Below are 25,929 nucleotides of genomic sequence, written 5' to 3' on the forward strand. Positions count from 1 at the left end.
TGAGGGTGGCATTGCAACCTCCCGATCCTCCCTGCTCTGTGCATGACAGGGGGCGGTGCCCCAACTCCCCAATCGGCCCTGCTCTGAGCCCAACCAGGGGCTGCACCTAGGGATTGGGCCTGCCCTCTGCCACCCGGGAGCAGGCCTAAGCCAGCAGGTCATTATCTCCCGTGGTGTCCCAGACTGCGAGAGGGCACAGGCCGGGCTGAGGGACACCCCCCCCCCGGGGTGCACAAATTTTTGTGCACCGGGCCTCTAGTATAAAAATAACAAAATCAAGAAATTTCTAAGGGAAATGGACTAGAAAGATGATCAAATTCATCCTACTAATGTTTCAGAAGTACCATAAAATTTTGGTTTGATTTTTTTTATATCAACAAAGATGTTTATTATTTTATTTTAGGTTTAAATAGTAAACTCTATTCCAAACAGATTTGAATAAATTTTCAGGTGAATTTATCAGTTTCCTAATTTATGATCAGAATTCTTACTATCTCAACTCAGGAACCATAGATGTGAAGTGCAACAGATATTACTATATATTCTAATTCATACCCTATTTTTTATGGTTCTCTGTAAAAATATTTGTTAACCATGTTTAAAAAACCCAGAAAATTTACTATTATGCTTGACTTTATTATGTGCATAATGAATTAGTATCTGTATATCATTAATAACCATAATTTACATCAAGTAAAATTACTTGCTTGACTACCCTTCCCCCAAAGACCATAGTATCAAGGGCAGGATCCAAGTATTACTATTTTTTTCCTACTGTGCTTACACAATGCCTAGAAAAGTGTTCAACAGCAATTAAAGGGATTCAAATGTTTCTTTATTCAATACAGTTGTTTTTAACTGCATTTTTTTTTCTCCCATCTTATTTTTCCATTTTGACATAATAATATCTTACAGTTACTTATTTTCCTGCTGTATATCTTGCTTGAGCCCAGTGACAGAACCATCTAATTTCCAGTTGCTTGGCACAATATGGGGCCCACCAAAAATACACTTCTTTTCTTGTAAGTCTGTATCTCCTTGTAGCCAGTCATTCTATTTCAAATTCTAATTATTTGTGGCTACTTTGATGCCTAATATATGTATAAACCCTATAGCACATAATGTAGCATAGTATTTATTGAGCACCTTCTAATTAGTCAATATAGGACTAATTTTTACCTAAATTTAAAAAATTACATTCTACTTACAGCCACAGCTTCTGTCTTCACATCGTCATTGCTATCTGGGGCAGTTAGCTCTATGAGGACAGGGCACACTTTGGTCTCCACATCAAATCGCTCAATTAACTCTTGCTCCAACAGAGCCAGCAAAGCTGCCTGACTTGTTTTTCTTACCTAGGAAAAAATTATCAGTATATGGTAAACAAAGTACAGACATGACATAGCAAAGTACATACATGATGTAACTCTATTACTTGACTTTACAAAACTGAAGACTTCTCATCTCAACTAGTAAAACCATGCAAATAAAAACGATGGCTATTTTCTTCAAGTACTGCAGAGATAGAACCTGGTAGATTGTGTTATAACAGAAGTGGAACAAAGAAGCCATCTTGTAAAATGTCTCACAAAGAAACTCTCTGAGGGACACCTATGTGGGAGCCAAGTGACCAAGTGAGGATGCAGCTAGGCGGCATTGTCTATAATAGCATTAAGGAGACCTAGATTTGCCAAATTCTCAACACAGCTTGTCTAAGACAAATGGTCTTTTGTAAAACAGAACAACAGTGGCAAACAGGAAAAAATATTTAAATGAACAGATCGTTCTACATATATCATACTAGATAAATTTCCATTAAGAACATGTAAATGGCACTCTCACCTGATTATTCTGATCTGCGAGATATCTAACCACAATAGGTAGTAAGTATTTGGAAAAAGCATATGGGATTGAAGGCCGGTTTTCTTGACAAAACAATGCAATATGAGGCACCTGTTCCATCAGCTCTGCTCTCACAGTTGGTTCTATTGAAATGATAAAAATGTGAGCAAACATTCCCCACAATAATAAAATCTTTGCCTGGGCTTGAGAGTATTTAGGAAAGGTTTACTTTCATTCTCATTATAAAAGGTCTTACAAGATGTTCTCTAACTCTGCAATCCTTTACACAATCATATACTGGTACAGGTCAACCCTATGAGTTAAAGGAGGACCTTACCCCCAACCCAAGCTTGTATCTTCATAGTATGCACTTAGAATGCAATCATTTCCTATAGTGACTGAATGAGTTTATTCATTACCTACATTGTGCCATACTGTGCTAAAGATTAAGTATCCAAGTCACATCAACTATAATATGGTATTATCTATAAGCTCTATTAAAAACCTCCTCGGGCCCTAGCCAGTGTGGCTCAATGGATAGAGCATTAGCCCTCGGACTGAAGGGTGCTAGGTTCGATTCCAATCAAGGGCACATACCTCTGTTTCAGGCTGGATCCTCGGGCCCAATCGATGTGTCTCTCTCACATCGATGTTCTCCCCCCCCCCCCCAATTCCACTCTCTCTAAATATCAATGGGAAAATATCCTCAAGTGAGGTTTAGCAAAAAAAAATAATACAAAAAATAAAAAAATAAAAACCTCCTCAGACAAGTCATAAGAACTGGCTTCTAATTTAAGTTTAGTCAATGAATGGAGGATTTCTAGTTAGACTTAACTAAGACTAAAAAGGTATGTGATATTAAAGGAGACTATTAAAAGATTTTTTTTACAAAACCAAAAAGTCCTGAAAAGACCCAAGTATATATGGCATATTTAAATATGACAAATATGGCATTTCAAATCTCTGGGTTTCAAAAGAATGAACTATCCAATAAATAATGGTAAGAAAATAAGCTCGCCCTAACCGGTTTGGCTCAGTGGATAGAGCATCAGCCTGCGGACTCAAGAAAATAAGCTAGTTATATCAGAAAAAAAGATTCCTATACTGCACACCTCACATTAATTCTAGGTAAATTTAAGACTCAAAAGGTGTGTTTATTTTTAGATCAAAAGCAATGAAAGACAATATTTTTAGTGGGAAGCCCTTTCAAGGTGAACAAATCCAAAATCAACTAAATACCAGCACATTTCACTTTATAAAGGCTTCATTATAGGCAACAGATGCTACATACTGAATCAAAAGGCAAAACCGCCTAGAACAAAATAATGTACAATAAAATATTAATAACTAAATATACCTCGAACCCATTGTTCAAATGAATACAAGAAAGAAAATGAATAGACAATTCATAGAAGAGATGCAAGTGACTGACAAACACACAGACATGATGGATTATCAATATAAGTCATTACATCAGACCTAATTAGAACTTTGGCACCTATTACTAATATTATTAAAGTTACCTAAAGGTAATTATGCATGAATACGTCCAGAAGAGTTTTGGATTTCAACATTCAGAAATTAATAACACATTTACTATATAAAATCATAAAAATATAAATGCTAAATTTAGGGGAACAAAAAATCATGATAAAATAAGGCAGAACAAAGGTTTAAGGATTCTAAGCTCCTAATTTGATGTTTGGATTTTAATAACAGGTTTTTACTTTCTTGCTACTAATAGGTTAGACAATTTACCTAGGAAAATTTTTAAAGAAATTTCTTATTACACTAAGTTTTTCATTAGTTTTAAAAACACAAATTTGGTAAATGAAAACTTTCTCTGCATTAACATATACCTGAATCATCAGCTAATCTGCTAATTCTTTCCAAAACAGCAATACAATCTCTTTCATCATCGCAGACTTCCCTCAATGTATCCAGCAAACTCCGGGCCACCATTTGTCTACGCACACACAAAAAAATTACATAGTGTTCAGTGGCATCAATAGTTAACATTCAGAATTTCAAAAGGCAGAATCTACATAGTTTCAAAGAAATTTTTTCATTATACATTTAATAGCATATATTAAGTCCCTAATTCCTTTAGTGATATATGCCATCATGGATTTTATTTTAACAAGATGAAATTGAATATTCACTAAAATATTTTTCATCTTTACCTAACTGATTTAACAAATTTCTAAAGTCACTGAAAATTCACATCAGTAATTTTCAAGTACAACAGTGGGAAAATTTATTCATTCATTATATAAAACATCTTTACATATTTTTACTAAATGACTTTTATACATCTATACTCAAAAAATATTTAAGCAAATACTTTCAGATTTCCCAGAAAAGTCTGATACAGGTGGTCTTATGACCATAAGAGAAACAATGCATTAGAAAGAGTGTTATCTTAGTCACTTGCATATTACAATTCCCTTGAACATCTTCTGGCATAAGGTAGGTATACAACATCATCTGCTGAAAGAGTAAGGTACTCCTTAGGAATTTCTTTATATGAATATCAAAATTATGTCTAATAGCAAAAAGCAACGGTTTCTCTTTCTTTTCTTTTTTATTTTGCCAAAAAGCAAAGAAAGAGTGCTGTATGCTTTCTAGGATCAAGGAACAAACAACTATAAAAGAGGCCGTGGCTATGATTATTAAGAGAACTTGGAGACTCAGACTGCTCATGTTAATAATACCTACTTTAAACTGGGTAATTTTATTTTCCCTCCTGAAATTAATGTAATAAAAACCATCCTTCCATTTCTACTTTAGTGAAAAAAATATGCACATACCTGTTAAATACGTTCTCACTTGCAGCATACTTGTCCAATCTCCCCAGTGGCGTCAACATTTCATCTTGTGAGACAAAGTCCAGGGCTGAAGGTATAATAATCACATCAGACTCTGAGCTGTAGTCATCCACACCAACTATCAGAGACATCAGAAATACTCCTTATAATACTCTGAAACTAAAAAGCACCCCTTGCCTGTCTGAAGCAGCTTAAGCAAAACTGCCCTTTATGAGTCTGGAATGGTACAAAGAATCACAAGAGAATCTTAGAATCAATTCAGAAGCCACGAACAACAGAAGGATGCTTTCTCTCTTTTTTTTTTTATTACAGGTATGTTCTAAATTGCCTCTAGAAACATAGGAGTCAAGAGGCTGTAGAAACTCAGTATGGTGTGATCACAGAACAGTGATCAGAAAAGAGTAATCACAGAGACCTGAGAACTTACACATTCAATTAGAACACAACTTGTCCTATACAATAAAAAGGTAATATGCAAATCGACCGAATGGCGGCACAATCAGTCGCTATCACACACACTGACCACCAGGGGGCAGACACTCAATGTAGGAGCTGCCCCCTGGTGTTCAGTGCGCTCCACAGAGGGAGCACTGCTCAGCCAGAAGCTAGGCTCACGGCTGGTGAGCACAGCGGTGGTGGCAGCGCTAAGCCGTCAGTTGGACATCCCCCGAGGGCTCCCAGACTGCTAAAGGGCGCAGGTGGATGAGGGGAACCCCCCCCAAGTGCACAAATGTAGTGCACCAGGCCTCTAGTAAATAAATAAAATGTCAAACACTGATAGTTAATTCTGGAATGCAGTCAGAGAAAAACATTATACACAGAAGAGAAAGACAAGAATTACAGCAAATTTCTCATCCGAAACAATACAAGCCAGAAGACTGAAAGAAAAATCAGTGTCAACCTCCAACTCTATATACCCTGTAAATAGAAATCTTTCTAATATCTTTGAAATTCATATCGTTCAATGCAAAGGTGAAATAAAGGGTTTTTTCAGGCATACAAAAACTGACAGATATTATCACCAGCAGACCAGCATTATAAGATTAAAGAAAGTACTTCAAGAAAAAAATTATACCAGATGGAAATCTGGATTTACAACAAAGAAATGAAGAGCAACAGAAATGGTAAGTATATGGGTAAATACAAAGGCCTTCTTATTTTAAAAAATCTCTTTAAAGGATAATTAACTGATTAAAGCAAAAAATCCTATCTAATAAAAGAGAAACATGGTAATTAGTGTACGACCGCTACCCTTCCCACTGGCTAATCAGGGAGATATGCAAATTAACTGCCAGCCAAGATGGCGGCCTGCAGCCAGGCAGCTTAAAGCGAACATGAGGCTTGCTTGCTTCAGTGACGGAGGACTCCAACGTTCCCCGCCTGCCGCTGCAGGCCTCTGAGCTGCAACTCTAAGCAACTACGTTACAAATATAGAAGCTGAACAAAACCCCAGAAACCTGCTTTAGTCCGTCAGGCTTCAGCCAGCAGGATCGCAACATTGTTTCAAATACAGAAGGTAAACAAAGGCCAGAAACCTGCTTTCAGCAGCGGAGGCCTAAGAGCTGGAGCCAAGCTTCAAAGCTAAAGCTGGCCCAGAATAAATAAATAAAAAAAAGAGCGGTTGGGAGCTTCAGTCACCCACCAGCCTGAAAACAGCCCTCAGCCCCTCACCCAGACTGGCCAGGCACCTCAGTGGGGACCCCCACCCTGAAGGGTGTGTGACCAGCTGCAAACAGCCATCATCCCCTCACCCAGGCTGGCCAGGCACCCCAGTGGGGACCCCCACCCTGATCCAGGACACCCTTCAGGGCAAACCAGCCGGTCCTCACCCATGCACCAGGCCTCTATCCTATATAGTAAAAGGGTAATATGCCTCCCAGCACCAGGATCAGCGGAGCCGAGAGGCCTCCCGGCACTGGGATCAGCGTGACAGGGGGCAGCGCCCAAACCCCCTGATCGCCCTGCGGCTCTGTGTGTGACAGGGGGCGGGGCCACAACCTCCCTATCCGCCCTGCTCTGTTCGTGACCGGGGAAGGCGCCCCAACCCCCTAATCAGCCCTGCTCTGTGCCTGATAGGGGGAGCTCCCCAACCCCGATTGCCCTGCGGCTCTGTGTGTGACAGGGTGCGGCGCCCCAACCCCCTGATCGGCCCTGCTCTGTGTGTGACGGGGTAGAGCCATAACCTCCCCATCAGCCCTGCCCTGAGTGTGAGAATGGCGGCGCCCCAACCCCCAACCCATGGGCCCTGCTCTGTGTGTGATGGGGTACAGCCATAACCTCCCCATCGGCCCTGCCCTGAGTGTGACAGTGGCGGCGCCCCAACCCCCTGTTCGGCCCTGCTCTGTGGGTGATAGAGGGTGGTGCCCCAACCCCCTGATCTGCCCTGCTCTGTGTGTGACAGGGGGCGGTGCCCCAACTCCCCTATTGGCCCTACTCTGTGAGTGACAGGGGGGAGCTCCTCAACCCCCTGATGGGCCCTGCTCTGTGCGTGACAGGGGGCTGCGCCCCAACCCCCGATTGGCCCTGCTCTGTCCGTGACAGGGTATGGAGCCCCAACCCCCCTGATGGGACCTGCTCTGTGTGTGACAGGGGGCAGTGCCCCAACCCCCTGATGGGCCCTGCTCTGTGCGTGACAGGGGATGGCGCCGCTACCTCCCCATCAACCCTGCCTTGAGTGTGACAGGGGGCGGTGCCCCAACCCCCCAATCGGCCCTACCCTGAGCATGACTGAGGGTGGCATCGCAACCTCCCAATCCACCCTGCTCTGTGCATGACAGGGGGCGGCGCCCCAACTCCCCAATTGGTCTTGCTCTGAGCCCAACCAGGGGCTGCACCTAGGGATTGGGCCTGCCCTCTGCCACCCGGGAGAAGGCCTAAGCCAGCAGGTCGTTATCTCCCGAGGGGTCCCAGACTGAGAGAGGGCACAGGCCGGGCTGAGGGACCCCTCTGCCCGCCCCCCCCCCCGAGTGCACAAATTTTTGTGCACCGGGCCTCTAGTATGTACTATAAAATAAAAAGATTAAAAATGTACTGTGAGTGCCCAGCCCTCAGGGGTTGCGCATCAACCTGTGAACCAAGAGGTCACTGGTTCCATTCCATCAGGACACATGCTTGGGTTTCAGGCTCGATCCCCTGTAGGGGGTGTGCAGGAGGCAACTGATCAATGAGTCTCTCTCATCATTGATGTTTCTCTTTCCCTCTCTCTCTCTCTCTCTCTCTCTCTCTCTCTCTCTCTCTCTCTCTCTTTCTCTCTCCCCCCCTTCCTTCCTCTCTGAAATCAATTAAAAAAAAAAAGATTCAGAAAAATGTATACATTACATTGTGTGTATATAAATTATTATAGAGAAAAATAGAGAAAACTGGCAAAATGCTAATAATGGCTGAATGTTTTGTGTAGGGCTGAAAGTTTTCAAAGTAACAGTTTAGTTTAAAATAAATTATTTCATTATTTGACTGCAAGTTAGGTTTATGTCCTTATTTAGTGTGGCCAGAAAAATTAAGATTCATCTCACCCAGCAAGTATGCAATAAAGGCCTACTGTGTGCTGGACACTGTGATGGTTAAAGAATAAAAATGTTACAGACCTTGAACTTACCACAGTATAGTGCAGGATCGGCAACCTGTGTTCAACAGGTTAAACTAGCCCATGTCTGTTTTTGTAAATAAAGTTTATTGGAAGACAGCTATGCTCATTCATTTATGTATTGTCTATGACTGCTTTTGATACCTTGGTAATAACTTGGCTATTACTTAACAGGAAAGGAGTAAAGGGAAGCCTAAGTAATATAGGCATGCCTTTTATACAGCTTTGCTAATTTAACACTTTACAAGTCTTTTCCCCATTGATACATGGGGGAAGGGACTGTACAACAGACCCATGCCCAGTAAGGTCTTAGTGACATGGAAAGGTGCTTGTCTTCAGTCACACCTGGAAGCAAGTCAGTGGCCAGAACAGGCGTGGCCACTGAAAGGGCATGAAATCTGAATAAACTCCCGAACAAAGAAAGTTTGCTCCCTAGGCCAGTGATGGCGAACCTTTTGAGCTCGGCGTGTCAGCATTTTGAAAAACCCTAACTTAACTCTGGTGCCGTGTCATATATAGACATTTTTTGATATTTGCAACCATAGTAAAACAAAGATTTATATTTTTGATATTTATTTTATATATTTAAATGTCATTTAACAAAGAAAAATCAACCAAAAAAATGAGTTCGCGTGTCACCTCTGACACGCGGGTCATAGGTTCGCCATCATTGCCTAGGCTCTTGGCTCTCTCTCTTGCTGTTTGCACCTAACTCCTATTGCAGTGGGGCACACACATTGTGTGGGCCATGTGGATTCCACATAATACACGAATGGAATTTAATTAGCCTGATGCCAAACTGGGCCCGGCTGCAACATGGAACAGAAGCTTTGGATACTGGCCTTGCTTTTGGCTCTACTGGAACTCAGTTGTGCCTTTTTCAGGACTGGTTTAAGGGGCATGGGACTTTACAACCTGAGCACTGTAACACCAGGCCAATAAAAACCATTCATTCTCCCATGTGATTATTAGAAAATTCACTTTCTAAAGATATTGTAAGAACCCTGCTCCCACAAGCGATGGAGAAATTTGTTTCTCCAGTAACACTTTCACCTTACACTGGCAGATCTAAGTAGGTACAACAAACAGCACATGACCCACAAAACCTAAAATATTTACTATTGGGCCCTTTCAGAAATTTTCCAGCACTGGTCTAATGATGTAGCAGAAATGCAATTAAGTCACTGCTTAGGGACAAAAATTTAATAACAAAAAAGAAAAACAAATCTGAAGGACCTTATAGCCTTAAGCAAACAGGTATGTCAAGTTTCAATTTGTACTTCGTGGAAATATGTTTATCAGAAACCTTCCCTACAAATATAAATATTAAATGTTTACAAAATCCTGACAAATGATCTAATGGTACTGTTGTAATTTAACCTAGTTATGCATAACTGCAAAGGAGTAAAGGGAAGGTCAAATATTTTGGGGATGCCATTAGTACAATTTTGTCAAGAAGCTGCAGTTTAGATACATGCCCAATAAAGCCTGGGTGAAATAGGGACGGTACTTGTCTATCAGTCATACCTGGGAATAGGTGATTGGCCAGAGTAGGCATGGCCACTGCAATTATGGGAAGATTTAAGATATTTAATCTCCTAAACAAAGTTCTCGCTCTTGGCTCTTTTGCCTCTTGCTCTCCTGGTTGCAGGACACTTCATGCTCACACCATGTGGACCCTCCACACAACTGACTAATGGACTACAACTAGCCTGATGCTACACCAGACCCAGCTCCACCATGGAACGGAAACCCTGGACTCTGGCTCTGCTTCTAGCTCTACTGAATCCCCAGCTGCACGTCTTCCAGGACTGGATTAAGGAAAATGGGACTTTGGAAACCGAGAGATGTAATTCCACCCAAATAAAAATCACTCATACTCCTGTGTGAGTCTCAGAAAATTCTTTTTCAAGAGCTATCATAAGAACCCTACACCTACTAGCAAAGGAGAAAGATGATCCATGCATTTCTCCAATGAAACTTTTACATGTATGCAATTGTCCTATAGCATGTTTAATCTCAATTAATTTAAGCAAGAATAATTTGCTAAAGTTCATTCTATGACTATTTCAAAAAACATTTCCCTAAAGTATACACATAAATAAGATATCAGTGTATTTATCTGCTTTCCAATTAGCTACCAAAATCAATTCTTTCTTTTTTATTTTTTACATTGTCCATCAAACCTTTATTCCATTTATTTAGTAAGCATATCACTTCCTTAATTCCAAAACTAGCTACATAATGTTGTGCAATAAGAATGCATTTATATGCTTTACACTGGAATTATTCACTTATATTTGTACTTAAATCCAAAGTAGCACCAGTAGTGTTTCTAGTTCATTCTGAACTCCCTAAGACCTGAGTTCACTTGTTCTAAAGATACTAAAAGATTCAAATTGAGTTTGTCAGGCTTGAATTCATATATAATTTTAAGGATGAGTATTATAAGCAACAACAGACTCTATGTCATATTAATCCACTTTTTCTGTCTTCCTTGTCTAGTGAGATAAAGATCTTTTGAACTAACTCTGGTGTCAAGTCACTGACATGCACTACACTAATTCTCTATTCACATGATCCATCTGCCTTTAAAATGTATTCATGTTCTTTCAAACTGAAGCCTTATTTTCCTCCCCACCCAGGTAAATGTAACCTTTCCTATGTTTTTCTGTTTTTAAAGTTCTATAAATCCCATATTATTAAGTGCCCACCCACATAATCCAAAGAGTTGAACAATAGTAATGTTAAGGAAATGGAGATCTAATTCTAAGAAGAAAAATCTCTGAATTCGCATAGAATAATTTTAAACTTCTCTTTTGGAATCTCCTTTGCAAATTCACCCTTGATTGTTAGTTTCCCTGAGTCTAGTCCAGTGGTCGGCAAACTGCAGCTCGCTAGCCACATGCGACTCTTTGGTCCCTTGAGTGTGGCTCGTCCACAAAATACCACGTGCGGGCACGCATGTACAGTGGGACTGAAACTTTGTGGCCCATGGGCACAAGTCGGTATTTTGTGGAAGAGCCACACTCAAGGGGCCAAAGAGCCGCATGTGGCTCGCGAGCCGCAGTTTGCCAACCACTGGTCTAGTCTGAGGCCCTTTATTCCTAAGTGTACACTCCTTTCCTAAGTAGTTTTACGAAGGCCATGGATTCACTCATCACATGTACACAAGTTAACTTACACTGAAGATCATGCTTTCTAAACAGTATTTGACAATCTGAGAAATATGTAGCTTATCAAAGCACTTGCATACGTGGATCTCCCATACATTATAGCTGTGTTGCTTGTTCCCTTCAGCGAGTAAACATTTTTCTTATAATCTATTAACCCAATTACTTTGGTTAGTAATTCTTTTTCCCCCCCAGTTAATCCAAATATAAAATCTGAGCTACTGCAGGTCCAAATTACCACCAACCCCCAATAAAGTCTTGAATTTATTTGAAGTCTGGAAGTTATTTCTACCAAAAACTACGCTGATAAATTTTAAATTACTCTTATAGGTGTAAAAATTATTTTTATCAAATCTTGACTTTGAATATAAATTCAAAGCAGTATATAAATTTGAATATAAATTAAGCAGTAAGATTTTGAAGTGACTACCTAGTGACAGGTTCAGCCCTGGCCAGTTTGGCTCAGTGGACAGAGCATTGGCCTATGGACTGAAAGGGTCCCAGGTTCGATTCTGGTCAAGGGCAAAAACCTTGGTTGTAAACTCAATCCCTGGCCCTGGTCAGGGCACGTGCAGGAGGCAACTAATCAACGTGTCTCTCTCTCATTGATGTTTCTCTCTGTCTCTCCCCCTCCCTTCCACTCTATCTAAAAATCAATGGAAAAATATCCTTAGGTGAGGATTAATAGCAATAAAAGACCCACCAGATCACATCAATGTTCTTAGCCACTTTTTTAAAAATTGAATTTACTGGGGTGACATTGGTTCATTCTTACCCACTTTTACTCCAATGACCGGTTCCCTCATACATGAGTGCTTTAAAACAAAGAAAAGAATATATTTTGCTTTTAACATTCTCATAACAGACAGGAGCTACTGAGGATAAAAAGTATTTTACTCAGCAAATACTTAAAGAACAGGCTATTACCTTTATATACTCTGGAATCTTCAGGAGATTAAATGAGCCAAATACATTGTAATGTAAGGGAAGCCAAAATTGGAAGGCAGTAAGAGCACAGTAATAAATAAAGTAGTAAATAAAATAATAGATATTGTGTCACATTTTAATTTAACCTACCACTTTCAAGTTTGGTGACTGAGCAAATGAACTGTTAGATAAGCCTTATGAAGTACAACTTTTGTAAACTTGTGGGACTACATAGCTCTCAGGGGAATATTATAAGTAAGGTTATAGCACAATGTCCAACATACAGTATGACAGTAAGTGGTAATTTTTTACATAATTACTTTTAATATTTTTTATTGATTTTTACAAAGAGAGGGAGAAAGAGAAACATTAAAGTGAGAGCAAAACATCAATTGGCTGCCTCCTGCATACCCTCTACTAGGGATTGAGCCTGCAACCTGGGCATGTGCCCTCACCAGGAATCGAGCCAGCAACCTTTTGGTGCACAGGAAGACACTCAACCAACTGAGCCATACCAGCCACGGCAATAAATGGTAATTTAAACAACAACAACAAAAATCCAGAAATGCCTCCCATCTTCTTTTTGCAGCAAGTTAAAGAGCTATGTTAGATGGTACCCAGGAAAAGAATATTAAAACCTGTAAGGTCCAAGTTATACTCTAGCTTCTGCCAACATTTCACCTTTATGTCTGTGACATATTGGGCCTAAACTTTCTCATGTTTAACATTAAAAAAATTAATATATTAATCTATCCTCCAGTTTTTGATTTCAGTAATTCTGAGATAACTGGCTCACCAAAGGTATAGCACAACTCCAATTTTAAAGTTTATGTGATCCTATAGAATGATATAACAAACCAATATAACATTAAACTTTTGTTTACCAATATTCCTTTGTTAGCATTAAGGCTGACCCAAAAAGGTGAAATGTACTTTAACAAGATAAAAATAAGCAAGGTTTTGCTTCTCTTAATCTGGTGATCAATATTAAAATGAAAATGGGTTTAGTAATTATACAGATGTGCTTTACTACAGTAAAACTAGCGAGGCAAATGTCTAAAGAATTTAATCATTTAAACCATAAATCATAAGTTCATAAATTACTGCATCTTACCATAACCTTAGAAGTCCTACTGTTTATAGATTGGAACATGACACTTCCAAGTATATCCCTTGTGAAATATTTATAGTTAAAATAAAATAACACCTGGGATGTATTTAGAGTACTCTAGCTACCTCTTCCCTCACTCTGCCAGAAGTTCAGATGTTATAGGAAGGGATAGATGAAAGATAAAGCTAAGTAGTGGGTATACTGAGTATATGTTGATTCATTGGCTTTTGTGTGTATTTGAAATTTCGCACTGAAAAATTCACAATATCTACTTTAAAAAGTCAACATAATTCATTTTAAACTTATAAAACAAACATCATAGATGCAGAAAAAGCAATGACAAAATCCAACATCCATTCCTAATTTCAAGAAAGCTGTCAGTAAATTCAGGGAACTTTCTCAATCTGATAAAGGGCATCTGTAAAAACAGTAAGTTGAATATCAAATTCAAAACTTTTGCTCTTTGAAATACACTGTTATGGCAAAGAAAAGACAAATCACAGACTGGAAAATATTTGCAAATCACGACAATGAAAAGACAAGTCACAGATTGGAAAATATTTGCAAGTCACAAGAGGAGACTTGTATCTGGAATATATAAAGAATTATCAAAACTTAATAGGAAAACAATCTACACTAATAAAAGAGAAACATGGTAATTGGCGTACGACCGCTACCCTTTTCATTGGCTAATCAGCAAGATATGCAAATTAACTGGCAGCCAGGCAGCTTGAAACTAACATGAGGCTTGCTTGCCTCAGTGACGGAGGAAACCAACGTTCCCCGCCTGCAGCTGCAGGCCTCTGAGCCTGCAGTTTCAAACATTGTAACAAATACCGCCGGACTTCAGCCAGCAGATTCGCAACATTGTATGCAAAGGCCAGAAACCTACTTTCAGGAGCAGAGGCCTAAGAGCTGGAGCCAAGCCTCAAGCTAAAGCTGGCCCAGAATTAAAAAAAAAAAAAGGAAAAAAGGAGCGTTTGGGAGTTCAGTCACCCCCAGCCTGAAAACAGCCCTCAGCCCCTCACCCAGAATGGCCAGGCACCCCAGGGGGGACCCCCACCCTGAAGGGGGTGTGACCAGCTGCAAACAGCCATCATCCCCTCACCCAGGCTGGCCAGGCACCCCAGTGGGGACCCCCACCCTGATCCAGGGCACCCTTCAGGGCAAACGAGCTGGCACCCACCCATGCACCAGGCCTCTACCCTATATAGTAAAAGGGTAATATGCCTCCCAGCACCGGGATCAGCGGAGCCACGAGGCCTTCCGGCACCGGGATCAGCATGACAGGGGGCAGCGCTCAAACCCCCTGATCGGCCCTGCTGTGTGTGTGACAGGGTGCGGCACCCCAATCCCCCCACCCCCCCCGGGCCCTGCTCTGTGTGTGACGGGGTAGAGCCATAACCTCCCCATCAGCCCTGCCCTGAGTGTGACAGTGGCGGCGCCCCAACCCCCTGATCGGCCCTGCTCTGTGGGTGATAGAGGGCGGCACCCCAACCCCCCCCACCCCCCCACGGGCCCTGCTCTATGTGTGATGGGGTAGAGCCATAGCCTCCCCATCAGCCCTGCCCTGAGTGTGACAGTGGCGGTGCCCCAATCCCGATTGGCCCTGCTCTGTGGGTGATAGAGGGTGGCGCCCCAACCCACTGACCTGCCCTGCTCTGTGTGTGACAGGGGACGGTGCCCCAACTCCCCTATCGGACCTACTCTGTGAGTGACAGGGGGGAGCTCCTCAACCCCCTGATGGGCCCTGCTCTGTGCGTGACAGGAGGGAGCTCCCCAACCCCCTGATGGGCCCTGCTCTGTGCATGACAGGGTACGGAGCCCCAACCCCCCTGATGGACCCTGTTCTGTGTGTGACAGGGGTCAGTGCCCCAACCCCCGGATTGGCCCAGCTCTGTGCGTGACAGGGGGTCGCGCCGCAACCTCCCCATTGACCCTGCCTTGAGTGTGACGGGGGTGGTGCTCCAACCCCCCAATCGGCCCTGCTCTGAGCCCGACCAGGGGCTGCACCTAGGGATTGGGCCTGCCCTCTGCCACCCGGGAGCAGGCCTAAGCCAGCAGGTCGTTATCTCCTGAGGGGTCCCAGACTGCTAGAGGGCACTGGCCAGGCTGAGGGACCCCCCCTTCCCCCGGAGTGCACAAATTTTTGTGCACCGGGCCTCTAGTTAACCCAATAAAAAAATGGGCAAAAGATCTAAACACTTCACCAAAAAAGATATATAGATAGTAAATGAACACATGAAAAGACGAGCAATATTAGTCAATAAGGAAATGCAAATTCAAACTACAGAAAAAACACACACCACTACACATTTAACCAGTTAACTGCCATGATATTTTGAATTTAATTTAAAAAGGTCCACCTCTTGCGTCTATCAACGTTTATGATATACAAATGGTTAATAGAATGGCTAAAATAAAGACAGCTCACACCAAGTGCTAACAATGGTGTGGAGCACCTGGGACTCTTAAACATTGCTGGTGGAAGTGTAACATGGTACAACCACTTTGAAAAAGTTTTGCAGTTTCTTAAAAAGATAATCAGCCATTTCACTCTTAGGTATATACCTAAGAGAAAGAGTATATATATTCACACAAAGAATGCTTATAGCAGCTTTATTTTTAATAGACCAAAACTGGAAACAATCCTAAAGTCCATTAACATTTTAAAGACAGAAAACAGCTGAGAGCCCTAACCAGTTTGGCTCAGTGGATATAGTGTCGGCCTGTGGACTGAAGGGTCCCAGGTTCGATTCCAGTCAGGGGCATGTACCTTGGTTGTGGGTGCATCCCCAGTGGGGGGTGTGCAGGAGGCAGCTGATCAATGTTTCTCTCTCATCGATGTTTCTGACTCTCTATCCCTCTCTTTCTCTCCATAAAAAACCAATGAAATACATTTAGAAAACAGCTGAGAAAAGCAACTTGCTCAAGATCACACAATGAATGAGCAGCAAGGGTCAGAATTTGAACCCAGGTCTGAAGATTTACAAAGCCCACTGCTCCTTCCCCCTACACAAAACTTTCCTGGGACATATTTCAGAATTATAGAATGATAAATGCTCAATTATCAACCAAACTGACATAAAGTAGGCCAGAAAACAAGTCTGCTTCTAAATCTAAGGGGATAAGGAGCTAAGACTTGACGTAGGAGAGTCAGGGGATAGCTTTGGAGAAAGGAAATCTTAGGTGATGGGCCAGAAAGATCAGTACAAAAACACCTTCTTAGAAGTTATAGGGAATGCAGGCCTTTCAACCTCCTTAGTCAAAATTCCATAGATGTGCCACCTCACTCTTCTCCCTAAAACATTAAATTATGTTTATTTTTCAGCTCTGGTCAGGTAGCTCAGTTGATTAAGGAGTCATCCTGATGTGCTAAGGTTGAGGGTTTGATTCCTGGTCAGGGCATATACAAGAATCAACCAATGGGCTGGCCGGTGTGGCTCAGTTGGTTCAGTGTTGTCCCCTGCACCAAGGGGTCGCTGGTTCAGTTCCCGGTCGGGGCGCATGCCTGGGTTGCAGGCTTGGTCCCCAGTGGGACCAAGCAGGAGGCACCCAATTGATGATCGATGTTTCTCTTTCATTGATGCTTCTGTTTTTTGTTTTTCTTTCATTGATGTTTCTCTCTCTCTCCCTCTCCCTTCCTCTCTCCCCAAAAAACAAACAAAAAAATCAATAAAAACATTAAAAAAACAAACACAATCAACCAATGAATGTATAAGTAAAACAAATTGATGTTTTTCTTTCTCTCTTCCGCCCTTTCTCTCTTTCTAAAATCAATCAATAAAAATTTTTTAAAATTAGGTTTATTTTCAGATCCAAGCTAACAGCAAAACACCCTAATTTAAGTTTAGGGACTGCCCACCATGTAGCTGATGGCAAAAATTGTTTGCCACCAAGAAGGAAAAATCCAAAATTCCAAAATATAAGGCAAACATAAGAGTGTAGTAATAATAGTTTAATAAATATAAATTCTTTATTTTGATGAGAAGACGAACTGAGATAAAAGGACCAGAAATAAAATAAACCAGTGATCAAACATATGTAGCAGACGAATGAACTTTATTTAATAAGAGGTATTTATCTTTCATAAGCAGGAAGAATAAACAAAAACCTGTGTATTTAGATGGGTTGGTTTGTGTGCAGCTACAATCCCAGGCAGCCAACATGTATATTTTTACAAAGGGTTTCCCCTGCTTTTTCCTTGTGTTTTAAAAAAAGTCTACACGGGGAATTGTTACTCAAGGCATCATTAACTGATTCTATACACATGTGGGTATCATTAAAACCATCTTAAGCAATCTTTTCCTGGATATCAAGTATATTCAATCTAAATAAAGATTTCTCCTGTCCAGTCTTGTTGGTAGCAATTAAAACATGCTACCAAGTCCCATGACTCACTTTTCCAAATCCCCATTTAACATTTATAAATATCATGACTTCCAAGGGCACCTTCCTAGGATTTATGACTGATTCCCTGGCTCCAGCACTTCCCCAGGTGGCAAGGATTTAAGGAAGTTTATCAAAACTAGTTTCAGGTTTTTAAAAGTAGTTAGAGTGCAGTATAGGCAGTTACACCCAATTAGTTGTGATTCATGCTAAAGATTCCAAAGCTTAAAGAAATATGGAAAATTCTGTGGTATGGCATATTCCATAATATAGCTCCCAAAGCTCTTTAACATCATGCTAATTACAGCTGAAAGAAAAGTTAACATAAAAATGAAATAAGCTATATTATATCCAACATCCATTCTAATTATCTCTAAATTAAACCACACGCAGCATACTAGATTACTCTTCAAGGGTATTTTAAACATGGTTCAAACAAACTGCCTATGTAAGAAACTTGGGCTGCTCGATGTTATAAACTGGGCAATAAACTCTTCTTAAAAGAGACAATATTTAAAATACAATATTTTAGAATCAGGAAGCCTAGCTTAAAATTCTGGCTGGTACTTAGGAATTTTCCCCAAGAAAATAGTTTAGTCCCTTTGCCTATCAGTTTACTTATTTAATTAATATCAGAATACTACAGCCTACACACCACAGGGCTACTATGAATAGTCTGTTTATGAAAGCTACTACAAAATATTCAGTGTTGTACCATTCTTTTAAAATATTCTTCAATGTATTCTTTTCTTAAAATGTAAATTTTAATCAAACTCCTTCAATGAAATTATTTTTATAAGCATTAACTTGTCAAATCTTACTGTATCTCTTTTTAAAATGTCTATTTTTGATTGATTTGAGAGAGAAAGGGAGAAAGAGGGGGAAAAAAATACTCACTTGTTGTTCTACTTATTTATGCATTCTTTGATTGATTCTTGTATGTGCCCTGTCCAGGGATCAAACTGGCAACCTTGTATTGGGAAGACACTCTGATGAACTGAGCAACCTGGCCAGGGCAAATCTTACTATATTTTAAGTCTATCTTACCTCTTTTAGAAATCTAGCAACTGTTGGAAAACTGACAATAAAAATTTTAAATATCTTGCCCTGGCTGGTGTGGCTCAGTTAGTTGGGTGTTGTCCTGTGCACTGAAAAGTTGCTGGTCCCATTCCTGGTCAGGGCACATGCTTGGGTTTGGGGCTTGATTCACCCCGGTATGGTACAGGGCATGTAGGAAGCTGCCAATCAATGTTCCTCTCACATAAATGTTTCTCTCTTCTCCCTTCCTTTCTCTAAAAATCAATAATCTATCCTTTAAAAAAGAAATTTAAAATATCTTTCTCTGAAAGTCTACCTGTTATTTCACATTGCTTCCCATTATTCAAGGAACAAAAAGCGTTTACCCAACTCTGAAGTCACCTATTCCAATGGAATCACTGGCTTGCTTTCACTTTGAAATTCAAAGTATGTTTCATGTGCAGTACTGAAAGTATTACTTTTAAACTAAAACACATTTTTATTGCATTATTTTCCTGAAATTAATACCTAATGATAATTTTATTTACTTAACTTGATGATATTTTTATATGTAAATACAGGTTGGGGCAAAAATAGGTTTAAAGTTGTTCATGTGAAAAATACAATAATTAATACATAATAATACAAAAATAAACTCTGGATTTCATGTACTCACAATTATAATCCTATTTTTGTCCCACCCTGTACAATGCACCATTTTTTACATACTAGAACTTTGTTTCTTTTTCTCCCTTGGGATATCAGTCAAGACAGTCTTCGACTAACTCTTTTACCTATTCCACCCACTTTTCTACTGACTCTATACATAGACTTTAGGGCTTAAAATAAAACAAATCAAAACAAAAGACCTGAGACTCTTACCAAGGTCTGGCAATTCACTCCTACTCGAGATACAGACCCTACCTAGGTCCTCTCCTAGTCTCCACAGCTGCAGATTACCAGCACAATAGCATTTATCCTCTCTTCTGCCTTAGTCTAGGTCCTGGAGGTGGTTCTGCATTTAGGAAAAACAATCAAGACTGTAGAGCTTGGCTAGAAAATAATTTCTTCCCATCCTCAAGGCCAACTCAGACCTAGCTTGGAAGAAGTGGCAGGACCTGGTGCACAAGTACTCTGGAGGCCGGCCTCCATACCAGTCTTGCCTGAGACAGAAAGTGGGCTCATAAGATAGAGCCTAGTTGTAAGGGGAGCCCAAGCTCCATTCTTGTGGACATCTCTGGTTCTCTACCTTCTCCAGATTCTCCAGGATGTGACAAGCTTTTTCATCCCCTTACCAAACATCTTGCCCTCGATCTAGGCACCATGGGCAAATTTCTCTCATTCTTTCTCCCCTCAAAATAGAAGGCAAATGGTTCTTCAACTGGCCATATATTCAAAGACCCCTTGTTTCTGAATATTCTGGGTAAAGGTATTGTCAGGGTAGGGAGCTCTCCCTGGGATGTGTCACCCTGGCATAAAGGTTATTTTGAGCTGCAAACAATTAAAGCCCAACTAACTCAGGAAGTGTTTTTTTTGTGTGTTTGTTTTATAACCTCCCCCTTTTCTTCTCTAAGGGATTCAGATGGAAAAACCTGCTTCAGAAAGGGAACTCTAGGATTACCACTTTAGCATATATAAATTGTGGTTGACAGAAAGGATCTGTGAAAAAATCTGTTCCCTAGATTTCCCTCTGTCCTGTTGTCTCTGAGTAGCATAACAAGAATGCATTTGCTACTTTCTCAGTACCTATGAGTTGCCCTTACCCACTTCACCTTTGTCCAAAATGACATCTATACCCCATTCTGCCTCATTGTCTTTGGAATTTTTATGCTTATGAAAAAATGCACATGTGAAAATCTGATTTTCTCCTGTTGATCTGCTGTATGTTGTTTTACTTATTCGACCAGCCAGAAGAAACAACGGAGTAAGGCAAAGTTTCCAGGGCTATGATAGTATCACCTATAAAAACTAACAACTGAGAACAATAAACAATTATTTTAATAAAGTCTCCAATGAAATTATACATATGCAAATAAACTATCTGTGCCTTCAAATGTCTAGCATTTTATCCTAAATTAAAACACACTGGAAACTAACAGAACCTTTAAAAAATTAACTGTAAGCATTAAAAGCACTTGTAAATATATATTAATTCTATAGCGTAATACTCAACCATCAGTATTTTCTTTTCTGCTCTCTTTTAAGCTTCCTTATACTTTATTTATAATGAACATAGAATAGGCACTATTTACCAGGTACTGTTATTATTATTTTTTTTTAGAGAGAGGGGAAGGGAGAGAGAAACATCAGGCATCGATGTGAAAGAATAACATGACTGGTTGCCTCCCATTCGGAGATTGAAGCCGAAACCCGAGTATGTGTCCTGACTGGGAACTGAACCCACAACCTTTCAGTACACAGGACAACACTCCAACCAACTGAACCACTTGGCCAGGGCTACCAGGAACTATTCTAAGTGCTTTACATGCATTCATTTACATACGGCACTGAACAACTCAAGAAGGTATGTAACATTTATAGGCTATTTACAAATAACAAATCTTAGGCACAGACAGGTTGAGTTACAGGAGTCTGTCCAAAATGACAATGCCAAGATTGGAACAAAGCAGTCTGGCTCTAGCATCTTGTCTATTAACTACTGTACTATGTTGCCTCTGACGCCTTCACTATCACACTTACATTAAAATTGCTTATAAACCACTAGAGGGCAATGGACTGTGACCATCCTTTGCACAGCTATATCCTCAGGACGGCGCAGAAGTCTTGAGGCTCATGAATAAATCATTGTTGAGTTCTTCACAGGTATGCTTTCCCCTCTAGACTATGTTCCCTAGGGTCAGACAAGACAAAAGTGATACTGCAGCTCATCCTGTAAGAGTGCATGGCACATAAATGAAAATAAATTAATATGCAGAAGTTCTTGCTCCAGACGTTCCTAAATCTCTGCTGAATGAATACATCTTCTATTTACAAAGTCTTGAAGCAAAATACAAGAATGACAAGCCCCTGTTTCGAGACAACCACCAGATGCACCTCTCTAAAACTAACTTTGCAAGAAATCAACAGCTGCCTTAAATAACATTATAAACTCACTCATAGGCAGGTTAGTGGACTAAGGTAAAACATTAAGTGAAATATAAAAACTGTCTACTATATGAGGACGGCTCCCTTTAAGAGCTTTTTACTTAAGAAAAAATAAAAAAGGCCAAACAAAAACAAATCCATACTCAGCAAAAGGTAAGTTTGAATATGGTTCAATTACTTTAAAAACAATCCCTCTTTTTATAGAATCCTTCTAAATAGCGAATTCCCCTTAATTCACTCAAAAAACAGAAAACACACACACACCCCAGGAATTTAAACATTAAGCTTGGTTTGGGCAAGGAAAACCATAATAGACAATACTAAGGATGAATTACATTGTATTTAAATGAGCGATTTCAAACTGTAGCCATCTCGGAATGACTTATCCAAGTAAATCCGAGCATCCGGCGGGCTTTTCCTCTCGCTACATCAGAAATCCCACCACGGTCATCACGTCCACTCGGAGCAAACCCCCAAGCACCTTCCCATGGGAAACGCACAAGTCCTTCCTGACGCTATTCTGGAAACAAGGTCCAAGTTTTTCTTTCTTCCACAAAAGAACCAATTCTTTTAAAACTTCCCATCTCAAGGAAAAGCTGACAATGTAGTATGTGCGGAGGGCTGGGTAATGTGCGAACATCTGCATTCAAGAAACTCGCCCTCCGAACAGTCGTTCCTGCCGGGGCCACACGACCTTCCAACCGCCCCCGGGGCCGCAGGGGCCGCGGCCGCGGAGCGACGCCCAGGTGAGCGGCCCCCAGCCGGCCGGCCAGGGGGACGGCGCGGGGCCCTGCACCCCGCGGGCAGCTCCCGGGAAAAACACCTCCTCCATCACAGCCTCTTCCTTCCTCGGGAGGGCCGAGGGGAGGGGTGCCCCCGGAAGGCACTCCATGGAGGAACACGCACCCCAAATTCCGACTTCAAATGTCTGCCTGCTAGTTTCTCCTTCCAAAACGGGCCGCCGGGCGCTCCCGAGCCCCCTGAGATGCGAGCGGGGTGGGCGCTGGGGCAGAGCCCGAGCTGAAGCGCCCCGCGGGGCACCGCTCTCCCCCGGCGGCAGAGGGGGCGCCCCATGTCCTCCAGGAAGCGCCATGCTCCCCCCAAGCCGCGACCCCGGCCGGCCCCGGGCCACGCCTCGCCGCGCCCGTCCCCCCGCCGGGCCGGGCCCAGGCCGCCGCCGCCCGCCCTTCCTCCCGGCCGCTCCCCGCGGGCCGCCGGCGACGGCGACAGCGGGCGGCGCACTCACATCCGTCCGCGTCCTCTTGCAGGTCCTCCTGGAGCAGCGAGAGGTCTGCGCCGGGGAGAAAAGAAAGGCCCAGTTAGCGCCCCGCGACCCGGCGCGCCTCCCGGCCACCCGCCCGCCGGCCCCGCGGCGCCTGCCCGCGCCGGGACCCCGCGCCGGCCTCGGCCCCACACGGGGCGGCGGCGAACGGGCGGACGCGGGGAGGGGAGGCGCCGCCGCCGCCGCCGCCGCCGCGCCGCGCCGCCCGGAGAACTGGGGGCCACGTACCCGCCATCTTGTGATCGCCCCCTCCTCCTCGGTCTCCCGGGGATCCGGGGCTACATGGAGCGGCGCGAGCCGGGGAGCCGGTGGACGCGCGCGGGAGGGGCGGCGAGGAGGAGGGACGGGCCGGCGGGGGCGCGCGCGCGGGGCGGGCCGAGGGCCCGGGACTGGGCCGCGGGCGGAGCGGCTCCCGGACGCCGGGGGTGGGCGGGCGCCGCGGGCCCTGGGCCTCGCCCCGCCTCGCCTCGCCTCGCCTCGCCCGTCCGCTCCGGGCAGCCCCGGGGCGGCCGGCGCTCCCTCTTCCCGCCTCCCTCGCTCCCGGCCCGGCCCCGCGGCGCGCGCTCACACCCTCGGCCGGAGGCGCCCTCACGCCGAGCTGCGGCCGGCCCGGGACCCTGCGGCTGGTGGCCGGAGCCGGGCAGGGCCCCCCGCGGCCCGACCCGCTTTATTGGGTCACGGCGTCGTCGGCCGCAGCCCTTCTCCGCGGGCGGGCCGGCGTTCGCTGCCCCGCGCCCCCTCCCCGGGTGGCACGTACGTGGGCGGCGATCCGAGGCCTGGCGGAGGCCGAGGGTCCCACCCTCCCGGCGGAGGAAGCGCCGCCCCCCGCGCGCCGGGGCCCGTGGGAAGCGGCTGGTAACAAAGCCCTGGGCCCGGCCGCCTGGTCTCGGGGGGACCGAGGCAGCTGGGTCAGCCGGCTCGCCCGTCCCCCGTGCCCCCCACCCCCGCGCGGTTCAGGCTGAGACGCAGGCCACGGCCCGGCGCCCGGCTGGTCGGGAACCGGCCCAGCGGAAACCCTCCAGCCGGCGGCAGGCCTGCGCTCGGGTCTTTACGCGGCCATCGACTGAGCGGGCGGGCGGCCCGTTGTGAAAGGAGGGACGATCACCGCCGCTCGGGATCATCGGGGTGAACGAGGAATGCCAGGAGCCTAGCACAGCACCGGGCATGTCGGCGGCGCTCCGGGAACCGGCCTGCGATGATGATTTCTCCCTTTAAGTAGCAGGTGCTCACCTGAGTGCCGGATCACAGTTTATCCTCCCCCTTTTCGCGTGTGTGTGACGGATGAGCTCAGGCTCCCAAGCACGGAGTGAGCGATCAGCCTAGGTCTGCTGGCTCCATTTCACACGTTCCTCTCGCCCCCTCCCGTTCTACTCAAGGCCTCCGACAGGGTCATCTCTTCAAGTGCAGAACGAAACAAGGACTGGTTTCAGCGACACCACTCTGGGGGTCCGGTCTCTTGAGCAGGAGAGGGAATTCTAAATAGTTCATCAGCTTGTTCCTCCCTGCATTGTGGCTTTCACCAATGAAGGCTCAGTCTAAGGCAGCGGTTCTCAACCTGTGGGTCGCGACCCCTTTGGCGGTTGAACGACCCTTTCACAGGGGTCGCCTAAGACCATCCTGCGTATCAGATATTTACATGACGATTCATAACAGTAGCAACATGACAGTTATGGAGTAGCAACGAAAATAATTTTATGGTTGGGTCACAACATGAGGAACTGTATTTAAAGGGCCAGAAGGTGGAGAACCACTGGAAGGAATCAGATCTCCTGAAGTTCATAATTCTGTGTCATAAAACGGGTTCTATATATAGCTATTCCCAAAACTTCCCTATCAGATATGGAACACAATGTATAGTAAATATTAAACTTCTAAGAGTAATAAAGATTGGGATACAATCCATAATTCCAGGTGTATGTCTAATTTTGTCAAATATAGAATAATTAAAAGCAAAGGCTAAAAGCCGTCATCAATTTCTCTCCTTCCCTTGATAAATGCCCTTACATGAATTCTGCTTAAAATAAAACACCAACTCTCAAAATGATGCGTTAGAAATCCACGAACTATCGACAGAAACCGGTCCCAATTTATTCAATCTGTGACAGTTTTGCTGTGATACTTGTCTTGTTGACACCTACCACTTTAGCAATTCTGGGTGGAAGGAGGGGGGAATAGGATTTGGCGCCTTTAAATGGTGATCTTTAAACAACAGAATTTACCGAGCGCCAACTATTCAGCTAATGGACATCCAAAGACAAAACTATCTGAGTGATCTACCCAGTATAATTTTCAGTGATCATGATAAAATAAATAGAGGTTGTGTACCAAATGCTAGCCTGGGGTACATGACGACTACCTGTCTCTGGTAGCTAGACCTCAGTAAATTTTATCTCAGTATTCTCTGGGAAGGCAGCAGAGGAGGAGGGCCTGTGCAACGTCGCCTGTGTTGTTATAAAGCTATGCATTTGGTTATCATCTTACCTCCATTATATGCCTCAGTAGTTTCCTTTAGTCAGTATTGTTTTTAGACATTTCAGTGGTTCAGCACAAGTACATATTTTTTTACATTTAATTTTCTCTCATTCTCTACTCCTTCCTCAAAATAAGATCAATGGTTTTTAAACCAGTATTCTATGAAATGTACTGTTTCCTCCTTATGAAAATTATATGTA

At 43.3% G+C, this 25,929-nt stretch overlaps 1 protein-coding gene across 12 annotated transcripts in view; it reads right to left on the minus strand.

Annotated features, from left to right (window-relative positions):
- Positions 1 to 24,594, minus strand: part of PPP4R1 (protein phosphatase 4 regulatory subunit 1) — a 61,758-nt gene extending 37,164 nt beyond the window's left edge. For 2 of the 12 annotated variants that reach the window (XM_059706630.1, XM_059706625.1), the window contains exons 1-5: positions 22,882 to 23,088; positions 4,653 to 4,737; positions 3,702 to 3,808; positions 1,843 to 1,985; positions 1,209 to 1,355 (exon numbers count right to left, since the gene is read on the minus strand). In XM_059706630.1, coding sequence (XP_059562613.1) covers positions 1,209 to 1,355; positions 1,843 to 1,985; positions 3,702 to 3,808; positions 4,653 to 4,737; positions 22,882 to 23,068 — 669 coding nt within the window. In that variant the 5' untranslated portion in view covers positions 23,069 to 23,088. Of the gene's footprint in view, positions 1 to 1,208; positions 1,356 to 1,842; positions 1,986 to 3,701; positions 3,809 to 4,652; positions 4,789 to 21,570; positions 21,722 to 22,881; positions 23,090 to 23,221; positions 23,267 to 23,485; positions 23,728 to 24,014; positions 24,096 to 24,487 lie in introns of those variants that run through there. The other 10 variants (XM_059706635.1, XM_059706631.1, XM_059706633.1 and 7 more) reach the window with 10 other exon arrangements.
- Between the last annotated feature and the right edge of the window lie 1,335 nt (positions 24,595 to 25,929).

The sequence above is a fragment of the Myotis daubentonii genome, chromosome 8 (assembly GCF_963259705.1).
Source record: "Myotis daubentonii chromosome 8, mMyoDau2.1, whole genome shotgun sequence".
Classification (NCBI taxonomy): Eukaryota; Metazoa; Chordata; class Mammalia; order Chiroptera; family Vespertilionidae; genus Myotis; species Myotis daubentonii.